The sequence below is a fragment of the Notothenia coriiceps genome, unplaced genomic scaffold, assembly GCF_000735185.1.
Source record: "Notothenia coriiceps isolate Sejong01 unplaced genomic scaffold, NC01 NC01_scaffold00036511, whole genome shotgun sequence".
NCBI classification, from domain to species: Eukaryota; Metazoa; Chordata; class Actinopteri; order Perciformes; family Nototheniidae; genus Notothenia; species Notothenia coriiceps.
In genome coordinates this window covers 183,603-211,245 of record NW_011369212.1, presented here as the reverse complement: position 1 = coordinate 211,245, position 27,643 = coordinate 183,603, and the positions used below count along the sequence as shown (strand labels likewise).

General features: G+C 38.0%; 3 protein-coding genes across 4 annotated transcripts in view; 2 read left to right on the top strand and 1 right to left on the bottom strand.

Moving 5' to 3' along the window:
• The window catches only part of oscp1a (organic solute carrier partner 1a), a 7,084-nt gene extending 2,467 nt beyond the window's left edge, over positions 1 to 4,617 (bottom strand). Inside the window, exons 1-7 of one of the 2 annotated variants that reach the window (XM_010792534.1) lie at positions 4,583 to 4,617; positions 2,841 to 2,995; positions 2,083 to 2,250; positions 1,825 to 1,905; positions 1,627 to 1,730; positions 478 to 606; positions 331 to 385 (exon numbers count right to left, since the gene is read on the bottom strand). In XM_010792534.1, coding sequence (XP_010790836.1) covers positions 331 to 385; positions 478 to 606; positions 1,627 to 1,730; positions 1,825 to 1,905; positions 2,083 to 2,250; positions 2,841 to 2,993 — 690 coding nt within the window. In that variant the 5' untranslated portion in view covers positions 2,994 to 2,995; positions 4,583 to 4,617. Of the gene's footprint in view, positions 1 to 330; positions 386 to 477; positions 607 to 1,626; positions 1,731 to 1,824; positions 1,906 to 2,082; positions 2,251 to 2,840; positions 2,996 to 3,621; positions 3,734 to 4,582 lie in introns of those variants that run through there. The other variant, XM_010792532.1, reaches the window with a different exon arrangement.
• Positions 4,618 to 9,401: 4,784 nt separating this feature from the next.
• Positions 9,402 to 18,304, top strand: zc3h12ab (zinc finger CCCH-type containing 12Ab). Its single transcript, XM_010792531.1, has 6 exons — positions 9,402 to 9,786; positions 11,614 to 12,155; positions 14,884 to 15,023; positions 16,146 to 16,380; positions 16,542 to 16,642; positions 16,761 to 18,304. The coding sequence occupies exons 2-6, from the start codon at positions 11,638 to 11,640 to the stop codon at positions 17,642 to 17,644; spliced, it is 1,878 nt and encodes a 625-aa protein (XP_010790833.1). The 5' UTR covers positions 9,402 to 9,786; positions 11,614 to 11,637; the 3' UTR covers positions 17,645 to 18,304.
• A 4,572-nt stretch (positions 18,305 to 22,876) lies between these two features.
• Positions 22,877 to 27,170, top strand: smim13 (small integral membrane protein 13). Its single transcript, XM_010792530.1, has 2 exons — positions 22,877 to 23,381; positions 26,016 to 27,170. Exons 1-2 carry the CDS (start codon positions 23,306 to 23,308, stop codon positions 26,204 to 26,206), a joined length of 267 nt encoding a protein of 88 aa, XP_010790832.1. The 5' UTR covers positions 22,877 to 23,305; the 3' UTR covers positions 26,207 to 27,170.
• Positions 27,171 to 27,643: the final 473 nt, after the last annotated feature.

Below are 27,643 nucleotides of genomic sequence, written 5' to 3'. Positions count from 1 at the left end.
GGGGGGGGGGGGGGGGGGTGCACAGGGAGGTTATACATGAACAGAAAGAGGGTCTTAAGCCTGCAGGATACAATATTTGATGCAAAATGATTGGGGAATCACGCAGCGACCTTTGAGTGCTTTCTGCAGTGTCTATTAATATTTGCAAGATGACAAGAACGATCTGTTTTCTCTGCTAGATTTAGAGCTTACAACATGTATAATAAGAAATCAATATGAAATGTTTAGGAGAAAATAACACTATTTGGAGTTTTCTACTCTTCATTCAAGCTTGTGACCTCCCAAAAAGAAATGCTTGTAGCTTCTGATCTTTAACACTCCTCTTATTACCTTGACAAAGGTATGCTTCGGTGTGTGTGTCTCCTCTGGATGGTTCACAGTGTACCTATTTTCATGTAACACAAGGGAGCGTCATGTTCAAACCACTTGTACGTTATTTTCATGTCATCATTAGTACATGTGGTGTACAGTTCATACATGTCCGTGCCCAGTCTGATGACTCTGTCTCCATGCAGTTCAAAGCACCCCTCTCTCACAGAGCTGCTGTAACTTCCTCCTGAGGGGAACTCACTCCGTCTCACTTCTCTGCCCTTTCCGTCAAACGTCCTGTAACAGGAAGCAGATGATGAAACCGTGGAATATTGAGATATTACTTTTAAGCTGTCAGAGGACATTTTCAAGTTAAGACATTTCAGCTTGTCAGAGGAGCCTTAAGACTTGCATCATACAAACGGCTACATGTGGTGCCACCAATGGAGGTGATTGGCTGTGTGAAAATGATACCCAACCACCAGATTAGAAAATAGGCTTGGTGTGTAAAAGTATTTAATATTTTGTTCTGAAACAGTAAAAAATGGTCTTTACGAACCAGTTACCCTGTGTGAAAACATGTTAGTAAGCAAATTGATTCCCTTTTCTTGCCTCGTTACTAGCTCTTCTTATAGGTTTGTCATTTTAAACAAACAAATAATTGATTAATTAGAAATTAAAGTATCATACTTCTAAGTGACGAATCTGACATTGTTAACTGTGTTTTAAAAGGACAATCTTAACTTTAGGGATAATTGTATTGCTTTTTCTGAGAAGCTGAAACAATTTGTAGAACAATTCTGTCCATTTTATAAGCTTACGGTTTGAAATGTCTTATATGAGTAGTGACATGCAGTTAAGTGCAGAACGTTTTACAACATGTTACCATCTAGAACACAACCACAAGTCAGAGGATTCCCGTATTCATTGGGAATCATCCTCTGGGGACATTGAATGTCTGCCACACATTTCCTCGCAATTTACCTACATAAGGCGTCATAACATCTTGATAGAAACAATAAAAAAAGAAAGGTGACAGGAGAGATAACTTCATATTCATTAGTTCAATATTGTTCAGTATATTTCAGACTGTAGTATTTGAATGATAATAGATGCAAGGTAAAAAAAAGAAGGGGTACAGGATCATTTAAAGTTATATGGCAGCGCTGTGTCAACATTTTCATATTATTGTAAGGACCATGCATAAAATACATACATTTTAAAAAGAGAAGGCATGGTTGATATCAGATTTAGTATGTAAAAGATAGTTCAACAGACTTCTAAAATCAGAAAACACAATGTTTGCTAGCGGCCTACCTAATGAGCCCTGGGACATCTATCCCATGAGGCACTGGGCCTGATGTTGACAGGGCAAAACGTCCGTTGGGATTTTGGACTTGAATTTTGAGGAAAAGTGACACCTAAGAAGAAAAAACGACATTCAAACAAGGCTATATTTTATTTGACATGTACTGACTGCACTGCATTGACTGACATGTAAAGCAGAGGACTTACTCGAACATGCATGTCTTGAAAAAATATGAGCAGCGTTTGTCTGAGAAGCTGGAATTCACCTTCGGATAAAGATGAGTATACCTACAGTATACATAAAGAAAAACAGGCCAGACAGGATGCAACTCTATTAAAAACTGACAGCTGGAATCCAGACAGTATGCACATGCATGTACAAACACTTGCACATACTGTAACATGCAGCATAAAACAGTCAATATGATAGTTAAAGGTTGATTTACACAACAGCTCTCAACATACCTCGATGATCTTCCTGTGTGTCTCGCCCACTTGGTTCACAACCACAGGAGTGTCTTTTACAAGTTCCCTGATGGTATCTATGTGATTGTAAGTGATGAGCAGCAGGTCTTTAGGCCTTGGACAAAGGAAGATTTGATATTTGAATGCCATGACCACCAGCTCGTAAAGCTACAAGAGGGAAAAAGGAAGAAGGTATAAACTTTAGGGACATGCCACCACTGCGATCAAACCAAACTGGCTTTAATACTCTAAGACTGGCAATTTTTGACAACTTATTTTGACCCTGTTGACACCTTTAGAGGACTTAAATCATTAATTAAACCCTCAGTATTTGACCTGATAAAATTTCTGAAAATATAAAACAACAGTAGGCCAGTGTTGGGCAGCCCTTGCGTGGCCAGTCATAACCCTTGATTATACTGTTTCTTTACAATTATTGATCATGTATTGCAAGATTTTTGTCTTTAATATGATACGATGTTTACAATATGATGTATGCTGGGGTAGGCAATATTTCTCAAATGCCTTGAATATGTTTGTAACCTCTTTTTTTCCTTTTTTCGAAATTGCCTGACCTGGTTACCATTGAATAACATATGCTGACAGGTTGTTATGGAACTTTTGGCCAATGATGACAGAAGTAAACTGCCAAAAGTAGTTAAGCACAACTTTTAAATAACAATGTTTGAAATGTAATGTTATGAAATAAAATCATTAAAGTGACCTCATGTAATAAATTCCTTTCATCTTGTAAATACCCTGTCCATGCTGGCCGGGTTCAGCCTCATGATGGAGGCGTGTGCTATCCGAGTTAGCACTGTTTTCAGGGTTCGGTGGGAATATAGCTGCTGAGGTTTGAGAAGTTCATCCATAAAGTCTTTACTAAACATGGCTCCCACAATTCCATTCATAACTGTGAGTGACACAGAAACAGAAAGGTGGTTAATTATTGTTATTTTATGCCCATTGGAGACTTATTAGACAATAGAACCCTGTGCTGAGACATGGCCCGACACCAAGTTTCCTAAATGGCAAGATACAAATACTTTCAAGTTGTTTAACCTCTTTTTTGTTGTTGTGTTTATCCTTATAATACTACAACGGCTGTGCAATTAGTAAACAAGATAAGATAAGGCTTTATGCTAGGCTATATAATTACACAACTCTGCCAAATTATTCAATTTTCTTTAGTCAGTATATTCTACTTGTAACCGAGTATATCTACACCTCGGTATTACTAATTTTACTTATCCTAAGTAAAAGGTCTCAATACCTTTTCACTAATGCTACAGGGGCACAAGGAGCTGACTATCATGTATTGCATGAATACCTCTTTTTCTGTCATTTTCTGACCACACTCCTGCATCCGAGTAAAAAACGAAAGAAAACACTTGTCATTTGAGATTGTCAGCGCATGTAAAGCAAATGCTGCACATGGTTAGTTTTCAAGCATCAGCTATACAGCTTGTCAGGAGGAGGGGTGACTGGGAGCTAAACACACGCACCTCCCAAGCCTGTCATTTCTCTAGCTACCTCTACCTTTCTCTGAATTGTCCTCGGACGTGTTGAGAGCTTGTAGGCGTTGGTCCAGTATGTAAAGCATTTCCCCACCAAGATTAATGAAAACCAGGGGGAGAGTTCTCATAGACATCCTGCAATGGCAAACAAGGGATTCACTCGTAGTCAAAAGCTGGTGCACAAGTGGGTGTTGGAAGCAGTTTAGCCCTTCTCAGATCTAAAGCACTCCTGTCATTTAAAAGGCATTATCTGAGCTATCTTCCTGTTGTGAATCGCCACTACTAACAAAGTGTCCATGTCAAGTCTTATCTGATCGTGCTTCTGCAGATAAACTGTCGCATTAAGATGCAACAGGTGGTGAGGAAGAGGATCAGCAGAAGCCAGACACAAGCTTATTGGCCAGGATAAGGGTGACGTGCCAGCACAGCAAAACCAACCAAAGAAGGGAAATTACTGGGTATATTTTACATTTTTGTTTAGTACAACATTGTGCTATAGGCGTGTTGATGGTATGATGCAAACATAAAAGTTAAATCGCCTTATTACACTTCATGGCCAAATGAATGTGGTAACATCAACAGTACAAGTACAAAGTATGTCCTATGACATTTTTTAGAAGTAAATGCGAGGCTTAGCTTAGCATAGACTTGAATCTTTGGTGCTTTATGGCAACCTCAATTGATGACAAGGTTTCAGGAAGTCACTGCGCCCAATCAGAGAAAAGTCCTGTGCGTAACCCCCTTTAACCTTTAAGCTTAAGCAAAGAAGATATAACTTCTCTAATTAGTGAGCTTTACAGTTACTGGTACACTTTTCTTCCCTATGTAAAAAGTAAGGCTACATCTTTCCCTATTCTTGCAGTCTTGCTCTCTGGATGTCACGGTTTGTGAAACAAGCAGGACCCAAATGCAGATTTAAACTGAAACTTCCTTTATTTCAAGGCTATGAGATATATGTACAATGACAAAAACAGAACACTCACCGCAGAACTAGTCAGGGACAAAGGACGAACCGACCAAGACAGACAGAAAACCCAGAACTTAAATACACACAAGACTCAATCACACAACAAGACACAGGTGAGGAGGGAGGAGAAAACACAGGGACCCAGGTGAACATAATCAGACAATTAGACACACCAGGGAAACTAATGACAAGACAATAACCCAAAGGGAAACGTGACATGGAAAACAGCAAAAAACACCCAAACCTACAAAACTATAAACGTGACATAACATGAGAATCGTGACACTGGAGCTTCAAACTTCGAAACTCTCCTCTCAACCTCAGCAAGAAATGGAATATGTACTTTTCTGATACAATTGCGTACAGATTTATTCAAACTAAGTGTAAATAAACAGTCCTTTACAAAAACTATACAAATGTATGTCAACAAGGGTGGTATTGTATACCTATATTTGTTCCGATACAAGTACATTTCTAAAATCCTTTTTAGAAAAAAGTTTAGGTCATTAATGAATTGTACATGTAAAGTACATGCAGTGTATAAAGGATATACTATAGCTAAATTGACTTGTTCCTGAAGACTCATTTTACTAACTGAACTGTTAAGATATAATCTGTTCACAATTGTAATGTAGCCCTTAGTCTTTGTGTCTTTCTTTCTCTCTCCCTCCTATTCAAATAAAAGATTAGGGAGTAGAAACATGCAAAATAATATTTGATCGTTATGCTCACTGTTACAGCAGCTCACTCACACTCAAACAGTTGAGTTTGCCACAGTCATCTCCACGGGTGGAAGCTTTTCTTGTGAAACATTTTGCATATTGACAATCGGGGAAAATATGTCTTGAAAAGAAAGCTAAACAACATCTGGGAAATAAAGCTAAACAAATCCTGATCAAGCTCAATGGAAAATCGATTAGTCAAGAAACCGATCATGGAGATCCATCTTTACATCTGGCTTCTCTCTATGTAAGTAGGACCTATAATTGATAAAAAAATGTCCTGTGTAGACCGTTTTTATTTGCCTGTTGTTAAACAACTAGTTCAACTTTCTTCTGCTATTGAAATATTTACACTATCATAATCGTGTCTTCCCCCCATCAGAATAACCGCCTGTTCAGGGAAAGGTTTCAATGATAAAGAAACCCTGGATTCACAATTTCATAACCTGGACTGGATGAAGTCTATTCCTGACGAGACTCCAGTCTCTGCTATCTCAATTCCTGGAACACACAAAAGCTTGTCACGATATGGAAGATATAAATGTCAAGTTTGGACCTTGAAAGACCAACTTAATGTAGGAATACGATATTTTGGTTTGCATGCTGAGACTAGGCTGCGGGATAAAGACAACATTTATATTCTGGATGGAAACATGATGTTTTGGAAAGACATTCGATTTGATGAAGTTCTAACGGAGATTATCGATTTTTTATCAGACCACAGTAGTGAGACTGTGCTGTTGAAAGTGAGTCTCCATCATTCTTTCTTTTACAAATCAAAAGTTGACGAACTCTTGAAGAAATTGATTGAAAACTTCCGAAATAATATATTGACTACATGGAACGTACCAAATATGAAAGAGGCAAGGGGCAGGATTATTTTTCTACAGACTAAAACATTTAATGATGGAACAGTAACCTACAACTCAAAGTTCTTTGAACATAAAAAGCTAAAGAATGTTGAAGCTCAAATAGAGCACCAAAAGGCATACATGTGTCGCGGTGTTATTGTAAAGACAAACCGTAAGGCAAAATGGTGGGCAACTCCTAAAACATTGGCTAAAGACATTAACATGCAGCTTTATGACCTTGTTGTGGAACATAATAGAACCTCCTCTAACCGGGGCTGCTTAGGTGTCATCAGCATGGACTTCCCGAGTGCCGATCTGATTAGACACATCACTCAGCTGAGTCCTTGCAATTGTGGTCAAGGTGCAAAAGGAGGACATGGGGGAGAGAGACCTCAAATGACCATCAAGCCACCAATTAAAATGGACATAGAGACAACAACTGAAGATGAAGACCTTTTTTTTCCATCTTTTGATACAGAACCTACAACCCAATCTTTAACATCCGGTCATATTACGGTTTCCTCTAAAGCAACACCTCAACCAGAGCCCACAACACCTCCACCGGAGCCAACGACACCTCCACCAGAGCCCACAACACCTCCACCGGAGCCCACAACACCTCCACCAGAGCCCACAACACCAGAGCCAACAGAACCTCCACCGGAGTCCACAACACCTCCACCACATCGGATTTATCGACCAACCCCTCTGTCTAATGCATTATATCCAGTTTTTATCCCTATTATCCCCCTTAAAATAGAGCCCAAAACACAGTGGAGAAGGCGTAACTGTCATAGAGGGTAAATCGAGTAAAAAAATCCCTACGGTAAAATAATATTTTCTTCTAGAGTAAACATTGAATAAAAAGATTTTTCTGACCATGTTGATTTTTGTCTCAGATATTTAGTCCTTTCGGTACTCAAATAATTCAGAATATTGTTTGAAATCTTTCACAAAGTTCTCACTATTTAACTGTAACACAATTATGATCTGAATCTTAGCAACATGTCTTTTGTCAAAGATTTGAAAAATCTGTCCTCCCTACTGCATGAACATGTCTTAAACGGAGTGATTTATAAGTTAACTAAAGCAAGCACTTGACATATGCTGTAGGCTTGAAAATATGTGAAACCCTTTTGTAGCATGAAGTATATAATTTTTTTAAATATGGCCTTGTCCCGCTTTGGTGAAAACCGTAAATCAACTGTGGTTTGTGAATTTGCCTTAAGTTTAAAAAACTACAAAACTATTTATAGACCCTATTGTAAATGTATCAAACAGACAAATACATTGTAACGTTTTGTCATAGATTAAGCTACCCAGCAGTGACAGAAATTACAATTATTATTGATCAAAAAAGTATTCAGATTTACAAGAGATCCTAATCCTTCATCCATCTAAAAAATACTCCATTGTGAAAAAAACAGTCCTGAATGCAAATTGTTACTTCAGTAGAAATTAATTAGCACCGGTTATCTGCCAAATGCTGGTCAAATATTCAAGGGTTTAGAGTTGCATCATCCCTCACCATTCAAAAAACAATGTTAATCTTTTGAGCAACGAATACAATTTGAACATGTACTAGCCCTTTGGCTGGTGGAGTTGCACCCTTATTGTAAGCTAAATGTATCTTTTGTATCAAAAGTAAAAGTACTCCTAATGCAGAATGGCTCCTCAGTGTTATATTATCACATAATTATTATAATATTCTGTTCTTATCCATAACGAATGTATGGAAAAGTATTTTAATGTTGGTCAATATGGAGACCATTTTAGATATCATTTTTTTAATGAAAAAATTAAGTGAAAGTGTCATTTAAATGTAGGAAAATAAACACATATCTTTCTCTAAAAATGAAGGGAAGTCTAAACATAAAATGGAAATACTCAAGTAAAGTACAAGTATGCCGTGCTTAGTAACTTAAGTTAATTGACTTAGTCACTTTCATAAATATTTTCTAAAATAATATATATTATTCAAAGAGAGCCACTCTGCGATGATTCAGTTGGATGCTAATACTACTTTTCATTTTATGCTACACATGATTATTTTTGTTTTGTCAACTGTATTTATTTGATAACAGTGAGGTACTTTAGCAGATTTAGATTAGAAGGAATTAGAATTAGGCATACTAAAGGAGGCCTCTAAATCATATCCATTTTGGTAGTACTTTACATTGTAATTTTAAGACACTGTCTTGTAGGTAGTGATGGCAGTTTGACACTGAAGCTTCGAACGGAGCTTCAACCCTGGACTTCCTATTCCATAGAAGCAGTGCTTCGAAGCTTGCTTCAAATCACGTGACATGTGACGTCCGAAGCAGCAACTGCTTCAAATCACGTGACATGTGACGTCCGAACCAGCAACTGCTTCATTTCCTGAATGAATCAACTCACTGGTTCGCCGTCCAATCAGGTGATTCAATGCACTCTGCCTCGTCTCTATTCTGACAGGTGACAGATTGAAACAGTTTCAAATTTGAGCGCTTCAACACTTTATAACCGCTCTAAACAATGCGCAATGTGTGGGTTGTTGTCGTAGTTTGCATTGTTGCTGTTGAGTTGTTGTTGGTATTGCATTTGAATTGGATCATTATAGAGCAAGCCAGGAAGAAAAATAGGTCGTTCTGGCTCGTGAAACACTTCGAAACGTGGAGAAGTTGTAAACAAAAAGACAATGAGTAATATAAAAACACTTTGATGGTCTAAGGAATTGATAGCCCAGTGGATAGAGTCGGCGGCTGGGATGCGGCGATATCCTCCGCGCAGCTGGTTCAAAGCTCGGAATAGTTAAACTTTTAATCATTGCTTTTCAACTTTAATACTTTAATAACTGATAAAAGGCCCTCTCCGCCCAAAAAAATGTTAAGCACTCTCTAGTCTCTTCTCAATAACCCAATACACACTATTATCAATCTTTAATTGCAAATAGAACATGATATTCAGTCTTAGTGTGTGTGTGTGTGTGTGTGTGTGTGTGTGTGTGTGTGTGTGTGTGTGTGTGTGTGTTTCTCGAATATTTTTCAAGGCAAAGATGCGTTAAACCCACTGCAGCCTTGCACTTCGCCAGGAGAGGTCGCTGTAACTGAAGCTTCGAGAAATTAACCTAGTTCCGACACAATTGTCCAAGTGGTTCGAAGCTTCATTCAAAGCTTCATTTTGCCATCACTACTTGTAGGTACTTGCAGCCGAGTTCAGGCTATAATTCTACATTGTGGTGATGCAGTTTTACTTGCTTTACCTACTTTTTGTTTCCCAATTTTCCTCATGCATGCATATGTAATTGAGAGAGAACTGCCCTCAGAGGCAGCGGTGGGAAGTAACTATCTACTTACTTGAGTATTTGAATCTAATGCTTCTTTGTAATTCTACTCCACTACAACTCTGGTACTTCTACTCAAGTACAAGATGTGAGTACTTCTCCCACCTCTGCTCGGAGGCAGCAGGTTTATCTGTTTTACTGGTGCTCATGTGACTAGCCCCAACCTGCGCTGTGGTCTCATGTGGAGAGAAGGGAAAACCCGACTTCCTTGTTGCCGGCTCACAGCCCCAGAGATCCGCCTCGTCGACGCGGTAGCTCAGCAGCAGCAGATTATTCACCTGGAAATTGGAGATACTCATTCAACAGCTCCTTCGTGTTGTTTAAGGTACGTTTATTTCTCTCCTTTTCGTTAGGTTTGAACAAGCGGAAACAGAAACAGCGACTTTTTAAAACTAAGTTTTTTGACACTCTGTTGCCCTGTGTTTATAAAGTACACACCACTTAAACAGAAGATTCAACAATGGTGGAAATATATTTTTGTACTGTTTATTAGATTCACTAATGACTCTGTTAAAAGTGCTATGCCACAAAGTACTACCTAGACATCAGGAAAGCCTGCTCGGTTGAAGTCTTTAAAAAAAAAAGAATATTTAAAAAATATTTGTACAATTGTTTGCCTTTTGGAAGCTACCTCCTATTTCTCAATGCACTCTGATGCATGTTCACCTGTCAGCTGATTTTGTGTTGTATTTGCACTGTCCTCCCTTTAATGCACACTTTTATCGTCATACCTTTTAATCTACATTTATTTTTTATACGTCTGCTCTATGCTATTTTAAGTTTGTTTTTATTGCTTTTACTGGTAACTGTATTCTATGTGATATACATTTTCTGTGAGTGTTTTAAGAGATGTCAACTACTGTCAAGCACTGCAATTATTGTATGACAGGTGCTATAGAAATAAAGATTATAATTATTAATAATATTATTATTAATATAATTCTATTTTTCCTGCACTCTTTTAAGTAAAAGTAAAAACATGATAGCATCAAATATACTTAAAGTAGGCCTTCCAAAGTAGCCTACTCACTAGAAGGTCTCTTCAGAATAATGTACTGTATATGATTACTTTATAAAGTAGAGCTAATTTTAACTGAGCCTACTTAACATGACCGGTGTGCATTTATAATTTAAGTCTAATGTCTTGTTACCTTAATAATAAAAACATCACCTTTTTATATGTTGTAATATTACACTAAATCGGTAAAGTTAAATACATGTAACGGAGCAAAAGGTCCACTATTTGCCTCTGGATTGTAATGACATAGAAGTACAAAATACCAAAAATAACAGGTCATGTAAAGTACAATAACCTCAAAAATATATATACATATGTACATTACTTAAGTAAATATATCTTACTTAGTTACTTTCCACCAATAAGTTTTACTCTATTTTCAGATTCTTAGGGAATGACATAATAATCTGTGTTTATTTCCTCTATCAGTTCTTCTTTTGTTTCGCATTTAACTTCCGTCAGATGGGAGGATGACAATATGTTTACACTCAAGCAAAGATATATTTCCCAGGACTGAAAGTCGATTATCTATAGCTAGTTTGATCATATTTTACTCATTTCAGACATTTATCAAACAAATAACCTGGTTTTAGCCTTGCAAATGTGAGAATTTAGTTATTTAATTGTATTGTGATACATTTTTGTATTTCTGATTCTGATTGGACAAAGGACACATTTGAAGAGTGGAAAACTGTTATGGGCTTCTTTTATTGATCCATAAAAAATACCTAACAATGACTCGATTAATACAAAAAGAAATAATGTATAATTAAAATTGTACATTCAGAACCTTATTTATGTATTAGCATCAAATAATACTTAAAGTACCAAAAATAAAAGTGACCTGAATTCAGAATACAGTTATCAATTGTCTTGTCGTATAACTGAAATATATTTATTGATGCATCAATGTGTTAAATGCTTGTTAAATCTGGTCTAGTGTGGGCACATTTTTTATATATTTTTCTACATTTTATCTGGTATTTGTTCATTATATTTTGTATTAATAATCTGAACCTGCAAATTAACTTCAGTTGTGAAATCAAGGTAGTTAAGTAAAAAGTTCACTTAAGCTTCACAAATTGTATTGCAGTAGAAGTATCAGCACAGTGTCTTATAATGTGTTTTGTGCAGGTGGAAGGTGTGCGAGTTGAAGACATGAATGCTGATGTTGCTGTCTTCACATCTGGACCTCCGTGGAGTAAAATCCCAAACATTACGAACCTCCCAGACTCCGGCACTTCTTCATGGACCTTCCCTTCACTCCTACCGGATCCAAACTCCTCCCGTCCCTCCAGTGAGAGAATGCTCCACAGCGGACCCTCTCGCTCCCCGGGCCCCCAGCATCCGGATGCCCAGCTGGACTTCTTCCACAAGCTGGGGTACTCCACGGCCCAGATTCAGGCCGTTCAGCAGAAGTTCGGCCCCAACATGGACACAAACAAACTCCTGGGGGAGCTGGTGAAGATCGGGGCGAGTCAGGAGGCCAGTGTGGGGCTCGAGCAGGGGCCGGTGACCACGATGTCTGTGCTGGTGCCCAGAGGGGAGCCCCAGCCTGCGGGGCCCACCATGCTGCTCCCCCTCGCAGTGTCCTCCCCGCAGAGCAGAGAGGAGATCCCCGAAGAGGACGATGCTCTGAGACCCATCGTTATAGACGGGAGCAACGTGGCTATGAGGTGAGGACCGTGAAATGATGGATTATTCCGCTGATAAACAAAATAATCAGCACCTATTTTGTTAATCCATGAAAAAATCCCAAAGTTCACCGGTTAAAGCTTCTTAGATATAACAAAGTTCATTAAAAAAAAAGAAAAGTTTTAATTAGGTCTTACTCGTTTAATTCAATTAACCTTATTTTTTTTTTAAAGAAAACCGTTATTAAGGTGATAAGCCTGATAAGAAACGAGGGGAGCTTCTCAACACTGACTCACATCCATCTGATAGTTTTTATTTGGGTTATAAATAGTGCATAAAGATGAACTGTAGTGGGAAGTTCATGTGATTTAAGATTTTATAAACCGAGATAGAGATATGCAGCTTCATGTGAACTTCCACAGGAGTCCGTGGCAAAAAACTGCTCACTGTTTAACTGCTAAATGAAAGCAGAATTGACTCAATTTGTTGAATAGGTTGTTCATGTTATTTGCAACATATCTACTATAAAACCTTCTAATATGAATGAAACAGGAGAAGTAATACAACATCTACACTTTCTACATAGTGCTAACGTCAGGGCTGGCAATGGAATTTAAATGTATCTCTATTACATTTCTTATAAAAACTGTAGTCAGTAACCTCATCCAAGACTAACAAAATTAAATTAACGTAACTTAAATACCATCTGTTTCTTTTGGATTATCTCAATTCCAGGTAATGGCAACATTTCACAACAAGCAAAAGCTTTTTTCACCAACGTTAGAGACAATGATTTAATGATAATTACTAATATTTCTTAGTTTGTCGGTAATTTAACCTTTTTTGTAACCGAAGTATTTAACCCTCTTCTATGATGCGGCCCAGGTCTGAGTATTTGAAGCTTGCTAACATGTGACCAGCATACTTGTTTAGCACATTAACATGCTCACATTTGCTAATAACCACCAAACTAAAAGTACAGCTGAGGCTGACGTAGTTCTGCAAATATTTAGTCATAAACCAAAGTAAATTTCACGTGATAGTGAAGGTAGATGAAAAGTCATAGGATCACAAAACTAGTTATATTTCATCCTGAGGGGGAAATGAATGTTTGTAGCAAATTCCACGGCAATCCATCCAACAGTTTTCTCACTCAAAAGCACCAAAGTGAACCTCATGGTGCTACTGGCACGGATAATACCATACAGTGTTTCCCCTAGGTTTACTGTTTTGGGGGGGTGCTGCCTGAGCGGGGGGGGGTTTCAAAAACATTAAACTCACTACTTAAAATGAAAGCTTTTAGTTTATTTAATAAAAGAGCACATGTTCAATGTGGAAAGTGACAGTAGATATAGATTAGTTGCTATTTGGTGCTATATATATATATATATTAAAAAAAAGAAAATTATTATTTATTTTTCTAAACACCTTGAATTTCAGGGGGGGCGCGGGGCTCCGTTGGCGGGGCGCAGCCCCCCTCCAAGACAATGGTAGGGGAAACACTGCCATACAAACTAATGATACTTTAGGAGTTCCTGATTAGTTATGATTTGTGCTTAATGCTGACTCTGCATTTGCATTACGCACGGCCTGAGGGAATGTTAAAGGACTGTTATTACATCCTTGGACAATACAAACATCTACATTACGGTGCCTCCTAACATTTGTCTTTCATGTGTTTGACATGTGTGCACACAATGGCCCTCACACACACTCTGAAACACATTGGGTCATATATTCCCTCAGTGTCATAGACAATCAGCTACTGTTTTTATCTGCAGTTGTTAGACTCATATTGCCAGTCATTCTGGGAACTGCTTCAGGGGTATACACAACCTTTTCCTCCTTTCATCTCCTCATACTTAAACCTGGACACACAGTTTAAGGAACTAATGTTGAGAGAGTGCACACGCACACACAGGTTACACACACTGTGTCTTCTTGCTGTTTCCGAGTAAACACACCCTTATTTTTGCATTTTCAAACCGGGCACGCTCGTTCAGGTGAATTGCCGTGAGGCTGCTCAATATGCAAATCAGCACAATGTGATTTTGTTCTTGTTTCCTTAAAGGACAGCACTGCTTGTTAAGGAATAAATCATTTCCACATGAACTGGCTCAACAGCATTTCACATCGGCTCTCCTATAAGCTTTTTTTACCCTCTTATTTCTCTTTATTATTTGACACTGTCAACTGTCGTGTTTTCACATCAGACCTAAAGTAAACGTGTGTACATATATACATTTGAACTATTCCCTGATACAGGGTTCTATATACTATATAGGGATGATAATGAACATTCACCTTAAACTCTCTTTGTACCAAGGACAATCAGGTGATTTGTAAATTGATAATAAATCAATCTTTCAATATTTTTTTCTAAACAAAAATCAAGAAATTAGCTGTAACTTGCTTCTTCAACATATCAAACAGTAGGAAGACATTACAATGGGCTTTGAGCGCCTGGGTTGGATATTTCTAAACAATTTAAGACATATTATAGGCCAAACTGTTAATAGATAAAGAAAATAGGTTGGTTTAATATCTAAGACTTAATTATGAAACTCAACCTGTTATAGAAAGTGAGCTTGTTCTCTTACGAGTCTTTAATTAACACGACAAATATTGGGGGTTTGATAAGAGCTGTGATGTAGTTTGAACATCAAAGAGTGATATCAGAAAATACACGTCAGCCTTTGTTCTGAACTGGCTGGATATTTGTTTAATTGTTAACGTGTGAATGTTTCCCATCCCTGTTCCTTCTTTCAGCCACGGGAACAAGGAAGTGTTCTCTTGTCTGGGAATCCAGCTGGCTGTGGACTTCTTCATGGACAGAGGTCACAGTGAAGTCACCGTGTTTGTTCCCTCGTGGAGGAAGGAGCAGCCTCGGCCAGATGTTCCCATCACAGGTCAGACGACTGCCATTTATACCCGTTGTAAAGTATCTACTTCCTTCTTCGTCTGCCACCGTGCCGACACATAATTACGCCCTCAAGTTTAATTGGATCCAAGGTGTGGTGGTGTTTTTATGACGTATCATTTTTCTTTTTGTTATAAGAGGTTGGGCCTCGTTTCTGTAAGCAAAAATGTAAAACATTTACATTTTGCAGCATCTAAAAAGTGTGAATTTGTAGTTTGTAATGTTTTATATTTTTGCAAACTTTTTATTAAAACTCTTATTCAAATAAAACACATTTAAAAAATGTCAGCTACCAAGGTACTTCTCGCTTGGAGGAGGTAATTGGGAAAAAATAAATAGCAATAATAATGATTGTTGTTGCAGTCTAATTTGAGGACTTGAATAGACTTTAAAGCAGAATTAAAAAGCATTTGATTTGAGCTCTGTGCAACAGAGTGAGCTATGCTGCTTACAATGGGGAAATACCCTGTGTCGGTTTGGTTTCTTCCCATTTGCCAGTAAATGATCATTATGTGTAGATAAAATCTCAAAAGATAAAAGTGCAGGGTTTTTCCACTGGTTTGAGATAGCAAAAGATAACCATTTGAGCTGTCAGTGAGTCACACAGCTTTTGGTTACATCTGGAAACCCACCGTACTGCTTGTTTGCTTTATATACAGATTGCTCATGCTGATAAATATTTTATTTTGCAGGATGTACTTGTAGGGCCTTTGTTAATATTCAAACAGGTCAAATCTCTCTGCTGGGAAAGAACATAAATGAATATGCATTTTTAGTTTCCTGAAATATGGTGGTTATTATTTAGCTTATGATCTGTAAAGATTGACTTTAAGTGGCTTCACTCCATCTTTTGAAATGACAATGTGAAAGTGGTCTGTTGAATTGATAAATCTACTTTTTTGTACCAGATTGTTATCATGTTTATTTTTGCTGTATGTTTGCATTATACAATGTGAGTCTATGGAGAGATTGACCATCAAGTTAACATTTGAGGAACTGCAGTTTTTGTCCTTTTCGTTTGACAGTGACAGAACTCCAAACTGCTGTCTTTTAAATGATGGATGTTTTCAGTTACTACAGGTTTAACTGTGATGTTATGCTTGGTTTACAGATCAGCGCATTCTCCGAGACCTGGAAAAAAGGAAGATTGTGGTGTTCACGCCATCGAGACGTGTTGCGGGCAAACGGGTGGTCTGTAACGACGACTGTTTTATCGTCAAGCTGGGCTACGAGTCTGACGGCATCATCGTGTCCAACGACATGTACCGAGACCTTCAGGGAGAGAAGCCTGAGTGGAAGCGCTTCATTGAGGAGAGGCTGCTCATGTATTCCTTTGTTAATAACAAGTGAGTTTTGCCTTTTGATAGACACTAAGTTCCCTGTCCGCTTTCATATTGAGGTCAAGGGTTCACATTTTGGCTGTAACTTTGATATATAGTGAAACTTAACTGGTTGGTAGAGGCAGTAATTCTAGGTTTACTAATGTTTTGATTTCCCCCTCACTAAGGTTTATGCCTCCTGATGACCCTCTGGGCCGCTACGGACCGACCCTTGAAAACTTTTTGCGGAGGTTTCCAAAGACTCAGAAAAAACAACTATGTCCTTATGGTGAGAACAATTGTACAACGCATTACTGGTCTTGCTTGGCAGGTGTCACAAATACTTTCTGTTCCATAATCATAAAAATCATCTGCACTACTAAATATCCTGTTTCATTCTACCTCAGGGAAGAAATGCACTTATGGGATTAAATGTAAATTCCACCATCCAGAGCGGGCCAAACAGTCCAACCGCTCTGTTGCCGACGAGCTTCGGGTCAACGCTAAGTACCCGTCCACCGCTCAGAAACAATCCTCCACTCGCTCCAGTCCTGTGCCGGGACAGAGCCTCTCGCTGGTGGAGGACATGGCACGGAAACTGACTTTGGGACCCGAGAGTGGTTCCCTAAAGAAAGATCATAAAAGTCACCGCTCCAGCAAGAAGGCCACATCTAAAAAGGAGAAGCGCTTGACTCCTGACCTCATGTCAGTGCGGCAGAGTGGCTCTTGGGAGCAGCTGGACTCTGGTTTAGGCTCTATAGACAGTCAGCCAATGGAGGCTCCTCAGAGTGTGTGTGATCACCAGTATGGGACGGTGTATGAGAGCTTGCAGAACAGCCACAGTGTGAGACAGCAGTACAGCCCTCCCTGCAGCTGCTGCTCACATGGCCCTTCCTCTGGAGGCACGACGCCTGCTTTCCAGCACCAAAACCAGCATTACAGCATTCCCTACATGCATCAGTACCCCAGCTACAACGAATACCCGGTGAGTGCGTACAGTCAGCCGACAGACTTCCAGCACAGCAGAGCCCACAGCCACCATCAGCAGCAGTACTGGTCCGACCCAATAGGGGCTCATCCTCAGGTGGTCCAGCGCCTGTCGAGGGAGCGCTCTCAGTGGGAGGCTCCTCCGGGGTCCAGACCTGGAGGGCAGGAGAGGGAGGTTGTGAGAAAGAAGCTGCTTGCTATCTTCAGCGTCATCTTGGTAGATGCAGCCATGGATATGTATCCTCAGCTGATGGATCCACAGATGCTGGTAGTGGAGATCCTAAAGCTGCAGAGTCAGAAATAGTCGCTGAGACGAGATCCAGCGATGATGTGAACACATGTTCAGAAAAGTAAAACATGAGTTTGTGTTTTTATGTATTGTGGTATCCACCTTGCTGTAAACCGTACTTGAATGCCTTTTTTAGACAATGGTTTAGTCCAGGCATTAGTCCACAGGTATTTCCTACAATCTCTTGTTAACATAGGAACCACACAATCTTTTTAATGCTTAGAGGCCAGTGTGCAAATGGCCAAAACACATACAAAAATGTTTTGTTAAAAAAAATACCTGTGGACTAGTCCTGTATTTGAGCTTCTTTTTAAAACTGTTACATTGTAAGTAAGATAAGAGGCTGTATGCTGTTGATACAAATTGTATCTTTATTTAAAAATCTTAAAGGGAGAAGTGGATTTTAATGCCATTATATGGGATTTAAAACAACACCCTGTTACCGTCAACTCAGAATGTACTCTATTTGTGTACACTTGTAATCGATCCAATATTACTGTAAACTTGTATTATGCCTGTTATGTCTTTTCGTGTCATATTGGCACTGTGCCTGTTATGCTTTTACTAGAGTTGGCGATAATTCAGATGGATCCACCCTTCAGTTTTTTTTCCTTGTACGATGTGAGGGTCTAAGGACAGAGGGTGTCGTATTGTCATACTGATATTCTGTACAAACTGTGAAGTCCACCGAGACAAATGTAACATTTGTGATATTGGGCTATATAAATAAACATTGATTGATTGATTGATTCAGTAAAAGCTTCTTGTTGATTAAACAATGTGTTGTGTTGTCAGTTATTCAGAGCAATTCTTAATATAATTAACAATTCATCTCACCGAAAATGAGATTTAAAACAGAGAACTGGTTTTATGATGCTAAGTATTCTTGTTTATTTGCTTTTGCTATGTTTGTTTTTGTACTTTATCCACATTTTCCATTTTCCCACATATATTATTTTTGGCCTCATATCTTGTCAGCACAAGAAAACCTGTTCATCACAACCTTCAACTTTGACTCTAACTTTGCCAAAACTACTTGGATCTGTTTCTTTTTCACCAGAAGCGTTTTATGTGCAGCAATTAACTACGATCTCCTCATTAAAAGATTAACTTTTAGATCATTGGGAAAATAGCATAAAGCCCAGGGTAACATCTTTTATCCTATTACGAAAGAAGATAAAAACCAGGAAAAGCAACACATATTTGATTAAATGGTAATGAATTGTTCGAAATGTATTGGTGTCGTCATAGTAGACAATGACCAAGTGTGTTTAGAATACTAGGTAAATTAAATCTTGAGTATTTGGGTTTTGTAATTCATCAAGTTTGTTTGTGCAGATTTATCAGTAATTGTATATATACTTAGTTTAATTGCTTTTGCTTACATTTCCCAGATTGCAATGTGACACAGACAGCTTTGCTGGAGATTCAGTTGTGTTGTGCTTTACAGCAACCTATGGTTCTAAAAAGTGAAGCCAATTGGGAAGTGTCTAAAATGTGCATTCTTTCACTGGGGGTGAAAACAAGTCTGATTGTATATTGGTAAATGAGAACATGACTCTACACCTCCCTTCATTTATTACCTCAGTTCATATTATTTGTATTATAATGAGTTTGTCGTCTCACTTTCTATTCTCAAGTCTTTTTTAATACACCTTGATATTAACTTTGTAAGCCATAGCCCCAATTAAAGTGAAACTAGACGATAAAGCAGGGCACCTTTTAGGACGTACCATTTGATTGACAGGTCACCCACCATGACGTCTGGGTCGTTTGCACTTAAATGTATTTTACGTTTTACACAGAATTATGAACAAAAACCTCATATTACATTGAAGCACAGCAAATGTAAGTGCTCTGATGAGAAATATGTATATGCAAAACATGTTTGTTGTCTTTGCACAGCGCTGAGGTCTGTAAGAACACCTCTTCTATGCAGCTAAAACGCATAAATTCAAAAGGTCATCGGTTTGAGTTAAAAAAAAATGTTAACATGACATGTCAAGACTTGTTCTGTGACATTAAACCACCTTATGTTTTAAAAAACCAGTTCGTCCAATTAAGGTCAAATTTTCAAGAGTACACAATGATCAATCACTGTCAGGATAATTTCCATGATCTCATTCACAGTTACCACACACTGTGTTGGTCTGAGACAGGTGTTGAATTTCAACAAGTGTTTGTTTCATTCAGTGTTACACAGTGACGTTTCGCGACGGGCCACTTAACCGACAAACAAGCTGCTGGAGGAAAGGCAAAGAAGAAAAACATTTAACCCTCCTGTTGTCTTCAGGTCAAATCTGGCCGATTTACTACTTTCATCAATCATAACTTTTTTGTTTTACGTTCGATTGCATTAATTCTTTATCATATCCTTCACAGACATTTGAAAATATATAATTGCTGATCACCACTTTCATTGAATTTTGGATGATTTAGTCAACTTTGTAACACCCATGGTGTTCCCATAATGACCGCCATAAAGAAAAGGAATTAGTAACCATCTGGATCAGATAAAACACACACACACACACACACACACACACACACACACACACACACACAGAACAATTTGATACATTTCCCACTCTTATGTGCCCATCCCCCCACATGGATCACACCTGGCACACGTAATTTGTATATTTACTGCAGTTGTTCATGTATATCAGTAGTCTGATACAATATGTACAGTTTGAAAGGGTGTTGAATTAAATTTGGTGATGATTAATTGTTTTTATTTAATGTAATAGCAGTTAAAACAGGACCGGTCAAATTTGACCGCGAACACCAGAGTAAGGGATAATAGGAGGGTTAAGTGAGATTTATGACTCAATCACGGAAACGGTTTTACATAAATATGCTCTGGCGGTACTTGCTTGTGCTGAAATTTGATATAACCTCACATGTAGGCACATCTACATGCATAAGTGAAGATGTGTAATGAGGAAATATATACATTTAATATGTGTGCGCATAAGGTCACTAAAGCAAAAAGTAGCAAGAAAATAATTACTAATGAAAATCTGGGCAGAGGACCACATAACCATGCTCTTATACATTTTAAAGGAAAATATAAGATTGTGTAGGCCTGTGAAAGGATGCAAGAACAATCTATTTTTGAGGTAATTGCACGTCTACAGCACTGTATTTCAGAGGAAACATGCATTTTATAGTTGAAAAGACGAAAATGAACTTCTTTCACAGGAAGAGGGCAAACCGCGTGTTTATCTGATTGAGGTTCCAGCTGAACTGTGTGGAACATTTTGCATCAGATAAGATCTGCAGAAACCTTCTTTGAAACCAGGCCAGTGCTTTCTGTTCTTATGTAGGCCATTACCTAGACTGAATGGGAGATAACACACTTTTCTAGTCCCATATTGTCTGCAGAATCCAAATTCAGACTCAAGATTTCTCTTTTTGTCCCACAGAGGGGAAACTTGCATTGTTACAGCAAAGAGGCAATACCGCTACAAAAGTAAAACAGTATGAATCAAGTGTCAAGCACACGTAAATGAAATAAGAATCCAAGATTATTCAAAGGAAAGATATAGCAGCAGAAAACTGTGAACATATTGACGTATCCTTTAAGGCAGATGTAGCAAGATTTTTAGAAACAAATGAATGATCTACTTGCCCAACAATTACAGAGCTACAAAATCAATTACTGCAAATATTGATGATTTTAAATCCAGACAAAAAATATCATTATTTAATTAATTAATTAATAATTAATACATTGTTCAAGCACTGTTAACAATTGTTTTTAAAATGCAATGCCTTGTTATTATTATTAATATTATTATTATGTTGAACATTTTCATTTATTCATTTCCTTTCTAATTCTAAATATTTTATACATCATATACACTTTGTAGTGTGTTGTTTTATTCTCTCTGTACAGCTTTAACCTAATTTGCATTAAAAATAAAACTCAGTGGTAAAGCTGTTGGCTAAACATTTCAGTCTCATGTTATGTTTTATTCAAATTCAATCCAAATACTTAAACTGGTCGTTAAACCCATTCAGAGAGAATGCTCCTAAAAGGCTTTCAGATCCCTGGGCTGGATCCACATACTCGAGTTATACCCAGTGTTCTTCTTACACGTGTTTAAAATGAAGTCTTGAAGAGTGATTCATGTACTCACCGTGCCTCAGCAGAATATGCAAATACTCATGCTGGCGTACGTGCAGGGATGTGCTCCACTGCAAGTCAAGACATGAAGTGCTGTTCCTCAATGTCAGAATGAGGAATCAGGGTGAGTGACAGGCTGAACACACTTCATTTGCATTCACAATGTGGTACTGTTTTTAGGATCACTTTTGAGATACTTTTGGAACATTATTAAATCAAGACTTTACTTGTAATGGGTATTTTTAGTCTTTGGTATTTGAAACTTTTACATAGGTTACACGTTTAAGTACTTCTCCCACCTGATAGCGTTACATCAATACAATTGATTACATATTTTTGAATCTAATCTTATTTCATCTTTTTACAAGATACTTTTGTACTTCTATATTTACCTCAAAGCTTCATTTAAATACTGTTTAAATTTAGTAAGAGAAACCAAGCAAAGGTGGGAGCTTACTTGATGAGAACATTTGTGGGAAATATGATGTGTCAGAATATAAGAAAACCTCCAACTTCAAAACATACTGACACTTGACAACAAATCACCGGGTTAGGCGTTTGATGATGACTCCTCCTGCTGGATATGCAAATACAATGCAGTAGTGCTTTCAAATTTCACTCTAAAAGAAGAAAACCTAAGTATAAAGATTGTTCTTCTTTATCCACAATGTTTAAGTTTGAGATAGAATAATGTATATTTGATTTTAACTGATGATTTTGGTCCAACCTTGCTTTGTTAGTTTCTTTTGTGAAATAATGACCACATCAGGTTTTCTTTTATCTTCTTGACACCATAAAAGTTTAGAACTGTTATAAAGTGTTTTAATAACATGTTTTATGGTCCATTAGTATGTTTAGACTGCTAAAGTGTGCTTTTCTAATAGTATACAATTATTATTTTAAATAGCTGAGCCGTGGTTTTTCTTGTGAAATGTTCTTTCTAGTTTTTTTACCAAATAAATAATTTGACCTCTCATTTTACTCTGGTTCAAGATTAATAAAAAAAGTTTCTTGAAGAAGAAGAAGAAGAAGACGACGAAGAAGACGACGAAGAGGAAGAAGAAGAAGGAGAAGAAGAAGAAGAAGAAGAAGAAGAACTTCACTACCCAGAAGTCAAATAGATGTTGCACATGCGCAGTGTGAATCAATATCATGACGCTTATTTTGTTGTCTTCTTAGCCAAGTTACTGTAGCTGCTGCACTGTCTCTGTCTGTGATAATAACAACACACGTTGCAGTGATGTAGCACACAGAAGAAGGACTAAACCCTGCTGTGACCAGCTAACGTTAGCTAATGCTAAAATCTGTTATTTAAACTAAAGTGGCTCCGTTTGACAACCAGATAGCTAACTAGCTAGCCAGACAGACGCTACAAGCTGCTGTGCGATGTGCTGCTGTTTGTTTTTCTCCACAGCTAACTAACTCTGCTGCCAGGCGGCTAACAGAGCTAGCTAGCTGCGTGTTTTAGTGTGCGGTGTTGCGCAGAAAACACACCGCAGGCAGACCCCTCCTTATGCTGGTGTTGTTACCCAGTGTCCGCTAATATGTGGCAGAGTGTCGGGCTCACACTGCTGGTCATTGTGGCCACACTGGTGTGTGCGCTGCTCTTCATGCTGTTTGGTGAGTTTAAAGAAAATAACCTTGATCAGTTACTTAGATAACAAGCTAACTTTCTGAGCCATACTTTACCTTATTTATCTGTAACAAAACAGCTTTGTTTTTGATAGATAGTGAGGGCACAAAACTGCTAACTCATAAGGATATGAGTTAGGGTCCTATCATGTTCTTGATATACACATGGTAAGGTATTGTTGGGGCTTCTTGGTTCAAATGAAACACGGTTAAAAGGAGTTGGAGCTTTTTAAAATGCAGCTTGAATGGTAGATATCCGTCCTGCTACTGTGAGATATTACTGTCTGGATGTATCGTTAATGTGCCATAAGACGGGTAACATAGACACGCTGCCCCAATAAGAGGCTGCAGGAACGGATTACATATTGGCTGATCTCCTTAAGGAATATTGGAACATTTTCTGCCCTAATGTCTAACTATTTATGTTAAGTTGTCTTGTATGACAGGTCAGGGTGTATTACATGTCTGGCACGTTTCGATTTCAGTACGGCGTTTCTATTTTTATCACGAGCAGAGCTGAAGTCACAACATAACCCTGCTGGCCTCCAGAAGTCTGTTTTTCTATCTCCTCCTCTTCCTCCACCTGATCAGTTTATGTCTCTTAATATATACTGTAACTACAGATCCAGGGCTAAGCAGCTGTTTTCTTGAAAGATAAATCCCCGGCCATATTAAAAAACGAACAATAGTTTTGAAAGTATTTCCAGAGTCCCAACATAATCCTTTGCCATGGTAGAAGAAGTATACAAATGATCTACTCGAGTAAAGTACCAACACGACACAATTTAAAATATAAATATGAGTAAATGTAATGCATTTAAAATATTACTGAAGTGTAACTACAGAAGTATTATCAATCAAGTAAAAATTGATTTTATGCAGAATGGTCGGTGTTTGTTAAATATAATTTTTTGATATTGTTATTATTATTATTGATGTTTTAATATGTTGGAGCTAGGGCTGTGCGGTATGACAAACAACTCATATCTCGTTTGTTTTCTAAATTATCACGTTATATCACAGTATTCATTTATTTTTCAATGATTGGAAATCTATTTACATGTATACGTTTTGGCCCCACACAAAACAAATGATCAGTGGTGGCCCTTATGAGTCTTGTGTGGTGAAGGGATCACAATGCATGGAACAACTGCAATATGTAAACCATTTTATTGTGCAAACTTTGCGTACCACATAACAACTTGCAACAAAAGAACTGTTTGAAAATGCACATTTCAATACTTCTTTTATGATTGACCTCCAAACTTAGGTTCAGAATAAAAAGTGCAACTTAATAAACCTTGCTTTACTCCACTGACAGTACTCAAGTAAACAAATACAACTAGTGCAAGTTGGCTGGCAGTGAACTTTTATCCTTCAATATAGAGGCTTTACTAACTGTTTAACCACATTTAATACTCAAAATGGCTACAATATGAACACCATTAAGCGCTCTAGCTGAACATTATATACAGGCTAGCAAGGCTACATTAAGGCTTTGCCAAAGCTTGTTGAGCCCCGAGACATCTCAGACTTTATACATTTTGTAACACCGCCACGGTATTGGGGTATATGAAAAATTCATATCATACGATATAAAGTTCATATATATAAAGTATTCGGTATGAAACGGTTTACCGCCCAGCACTAGTCGAGCTAAATTCAACCACTTCTTTGCTTTGTTTAAAACCATAATATTATAATTCAGTTGTATTTAAAACATGGATCTGAGAAGAACTTTTTAGTTCAGTACTTAAATAAATGCACATGGTTATTTTTCACAGCTGCCCTTCTGTCCATCTTGATGAAAAGTAAATACGATATTGAAATTTCTTTTTGCAGAGTAGCCCATTTACCAGCTCTATCAGTCTGTTGCCTTTAAAAAAAATTAAAAAACATACTATTAATTTTAAGAATATGAAACAATAAAAATTGGTTCATGTTGTACACTTGGAAAAGATGTAATTTCTGGCCGCCATTTTTGTTTTGGATTGGGTTAAAAATATTCGTTACCACTTTACAATAAGACTACCCTTTTAAAGGATTCATAAAGGGTTTATAATTAGGTTATGAATTAGGTTGTAAACGCTTTATTAATTATTAAGAACCATTTATAAACCAGTTCTAACATAGTTTTCATACATCAACAAAGGCTCACTATTTAGCAAGATGACTAAGCCTTATATTGGCTACTTAGCGAGAATCAACTCAGTGAGCAACAGATACCAAGGATGCTGGCTGATGAAGGAGACGAAGTAAGCTAAGTAGCCAATATAAGGCTTAGCAGTACAGATAATTGTGGGCTCACTATTTGGCAAGCAACCGGTCACAGTTGCCCTGTTTATCTCATGTCTTATAAAAGCTTATTATTGATTTATAAAGTGTTCACAACCTAATTAATAAATGAATTGCAAACTATTGGTAAACCCTTGTAAGGGTAGTCTTACTGTAAAGTGGTACCGTTTATTCTAATCAGAATCGGCTTTATTGGCAAAGTCTGTACATTTCTTGTACACTTTCCTCTGACTCAGCGTAATGTTACTACACGAGGTTCACCTGTGGTTTTAAGACTGCGTTTATATGCCAGTAAACATCCTCTCCCCCTGTCTGCTTGCCCCTCAGGTTGGTATGTAGTCTGGCAGCTCTTCCTGTCCAAGTTCAAGTTCCTGCGCGAGCTTCTGGGAGACGCCAGCAGCCCGCAGGCGGAAACGCAGCCGTCCGAACTCAAGAGCGAGCGGACAGCCAGCGCCCCGACGAGGAGTCGACCCCGGAGCGCACGCCAAAGAGTCGCCTTCACAGAAAACACTTCATAAGATCATCCACACTGCCACTGTTTCCCTCACTCACCACCCCTCGCTCTGAACCGCCATGTGTGATCGGTGAGGACATTCAGCCCCCCTCTCCACCAAGACACTTTTAACTGACCAGGCAGATCTCCTGGTTTCAAAGGGAAAAGCCATTACTGTCCATTTCTGCGTGTTCATTCTGGGTCGTTATGTTCTGGGGCTCACCTCACGCTCCTCCTCTTATCCTGCAATAGTGACGGCCACGCTGCTTCCTGCCACCCATGTGAAGTATCAGAGGACACAAAGAGATGTGCTCATTTTAATCTATATGTTTTAATCTTGTTTTAGAAAAAAAAAGTCTTACTTTGAAAAAAAAGCAGGCGGTTAAAAATGAGCTTGTCTGCATAATTTCAACAACTGAAGATAACCCGAGAGTGATTTGTACAACTGACGATTTTCTTTTCTTTGAAGTGCAATGAGAGGAATGTGTCGTCTGGTGTTTTGTTGTCTTGTTGTTTCTTGCACAGTGTACTCTGCGTTTAATGGACAAACATAGAAACTGTTAGTAGATAAGGCCCAACGCCTCCAAGATGAAGATATCAAATAACCTGTTGTGTAAAATGTGACCTTGCAACTCCTCGTTCTTTAAAAATAAATAGATTTATACGTGAAGAGTCCGGAGAAGGTTTGAAGGCAATCTAAGTGTTGAGAATCAACGTTGTTACTTTATCAGTCGGAGCAGCTTCCTCTCCTGTTCCCTGTGCCTTGCTGCACATGTGCCCGTTTAGATGGCATCCACTGTTCGTCACATGACCTCCTTTTTGTATAGCTGACCGGTTTGAATCCATTAGAAATCAGAGCTGACCAATATCTGTGTGATATTCTCCCTCCAGGTTCAACTCATGTAACTCTTGCACCTTTTGATCAGCAGTGATTCATTTTCTTCTTCAGTGGAGCAGTAGCTTCAAATAAATAATACCATGAGCACTGACCTGTGTGTTGGACTGTTTGTATGGACATTGATTTATGGTTCCTTTTTTTTTTATATAGTCTGTAAACATACAAATGACTTCTAACTGTAGAAAGATGACGATTAAGTTGAACAATAATGTAATCCTCCAGCTATATTAATACCTGATCAATCATTAAGGTTATTTGTTCATCAGAAAAAGTAAGAAGGGTTGTCTGTTTCTCTTACATTAAATTAAACATCTCTTTGTTTTGTACTGACAACACAAGACAGCCCTTTTGACTTGATGAACTTGGGTGGGTATTATTCACTATTTCCTCACATTAAGAGACCAAATGATCATTCGATAAATCGAGAATATTATCGGCAGATTAATCAAAGACAAAATAAATAGTTAGCTTAATGTTAGCATTATATAATATTTAGTTTCTCCCTTCATGAATCTGGACTCATTACCACAAATAGAAAAATGTGGAAACATGATTTGCGATCCA

Excerpts from the sequence above, each read along its gene's own strand:
- zc3h12ab (XM_010792531.1), top strand. The coding sequence starts at position 11,638 with ATGAATGCTGATGTTGCTGTCTTCACATCTGGACCTCCGTGGAGTAAA. Across the intron at positions 16,381-16,541 it reads TATTCCTTTGTTAATAACAA|GTTTATGCCTCCTGATGACC; the intron begins GTGAGTTTTGCC and ends CCCCTCACTAAG. Across the intron at positions 16,643-16,760 it reads AAAACAACTATGTCCTTATG|GGAAGAAATGCACTTATGGG; the intron begins GTGAGAACAATT and ends ATTCTACCTCAG.
- smim13 (XM_010792530.1), top strand. The coding sequence starts at position 23,306 with ATGTGGCAGAGTGTCGGGCTCACACTGCTGGTCATTGTGGCCACACTG. Across the intron at positions 23,382-26,015 it reads GCTGCTCTTCATGCTGTTTG|GTTGGTATGTAGTCTGGCAG; the intron begins GTGAGTTTAAAG and ends CTTGCCCCTCAG.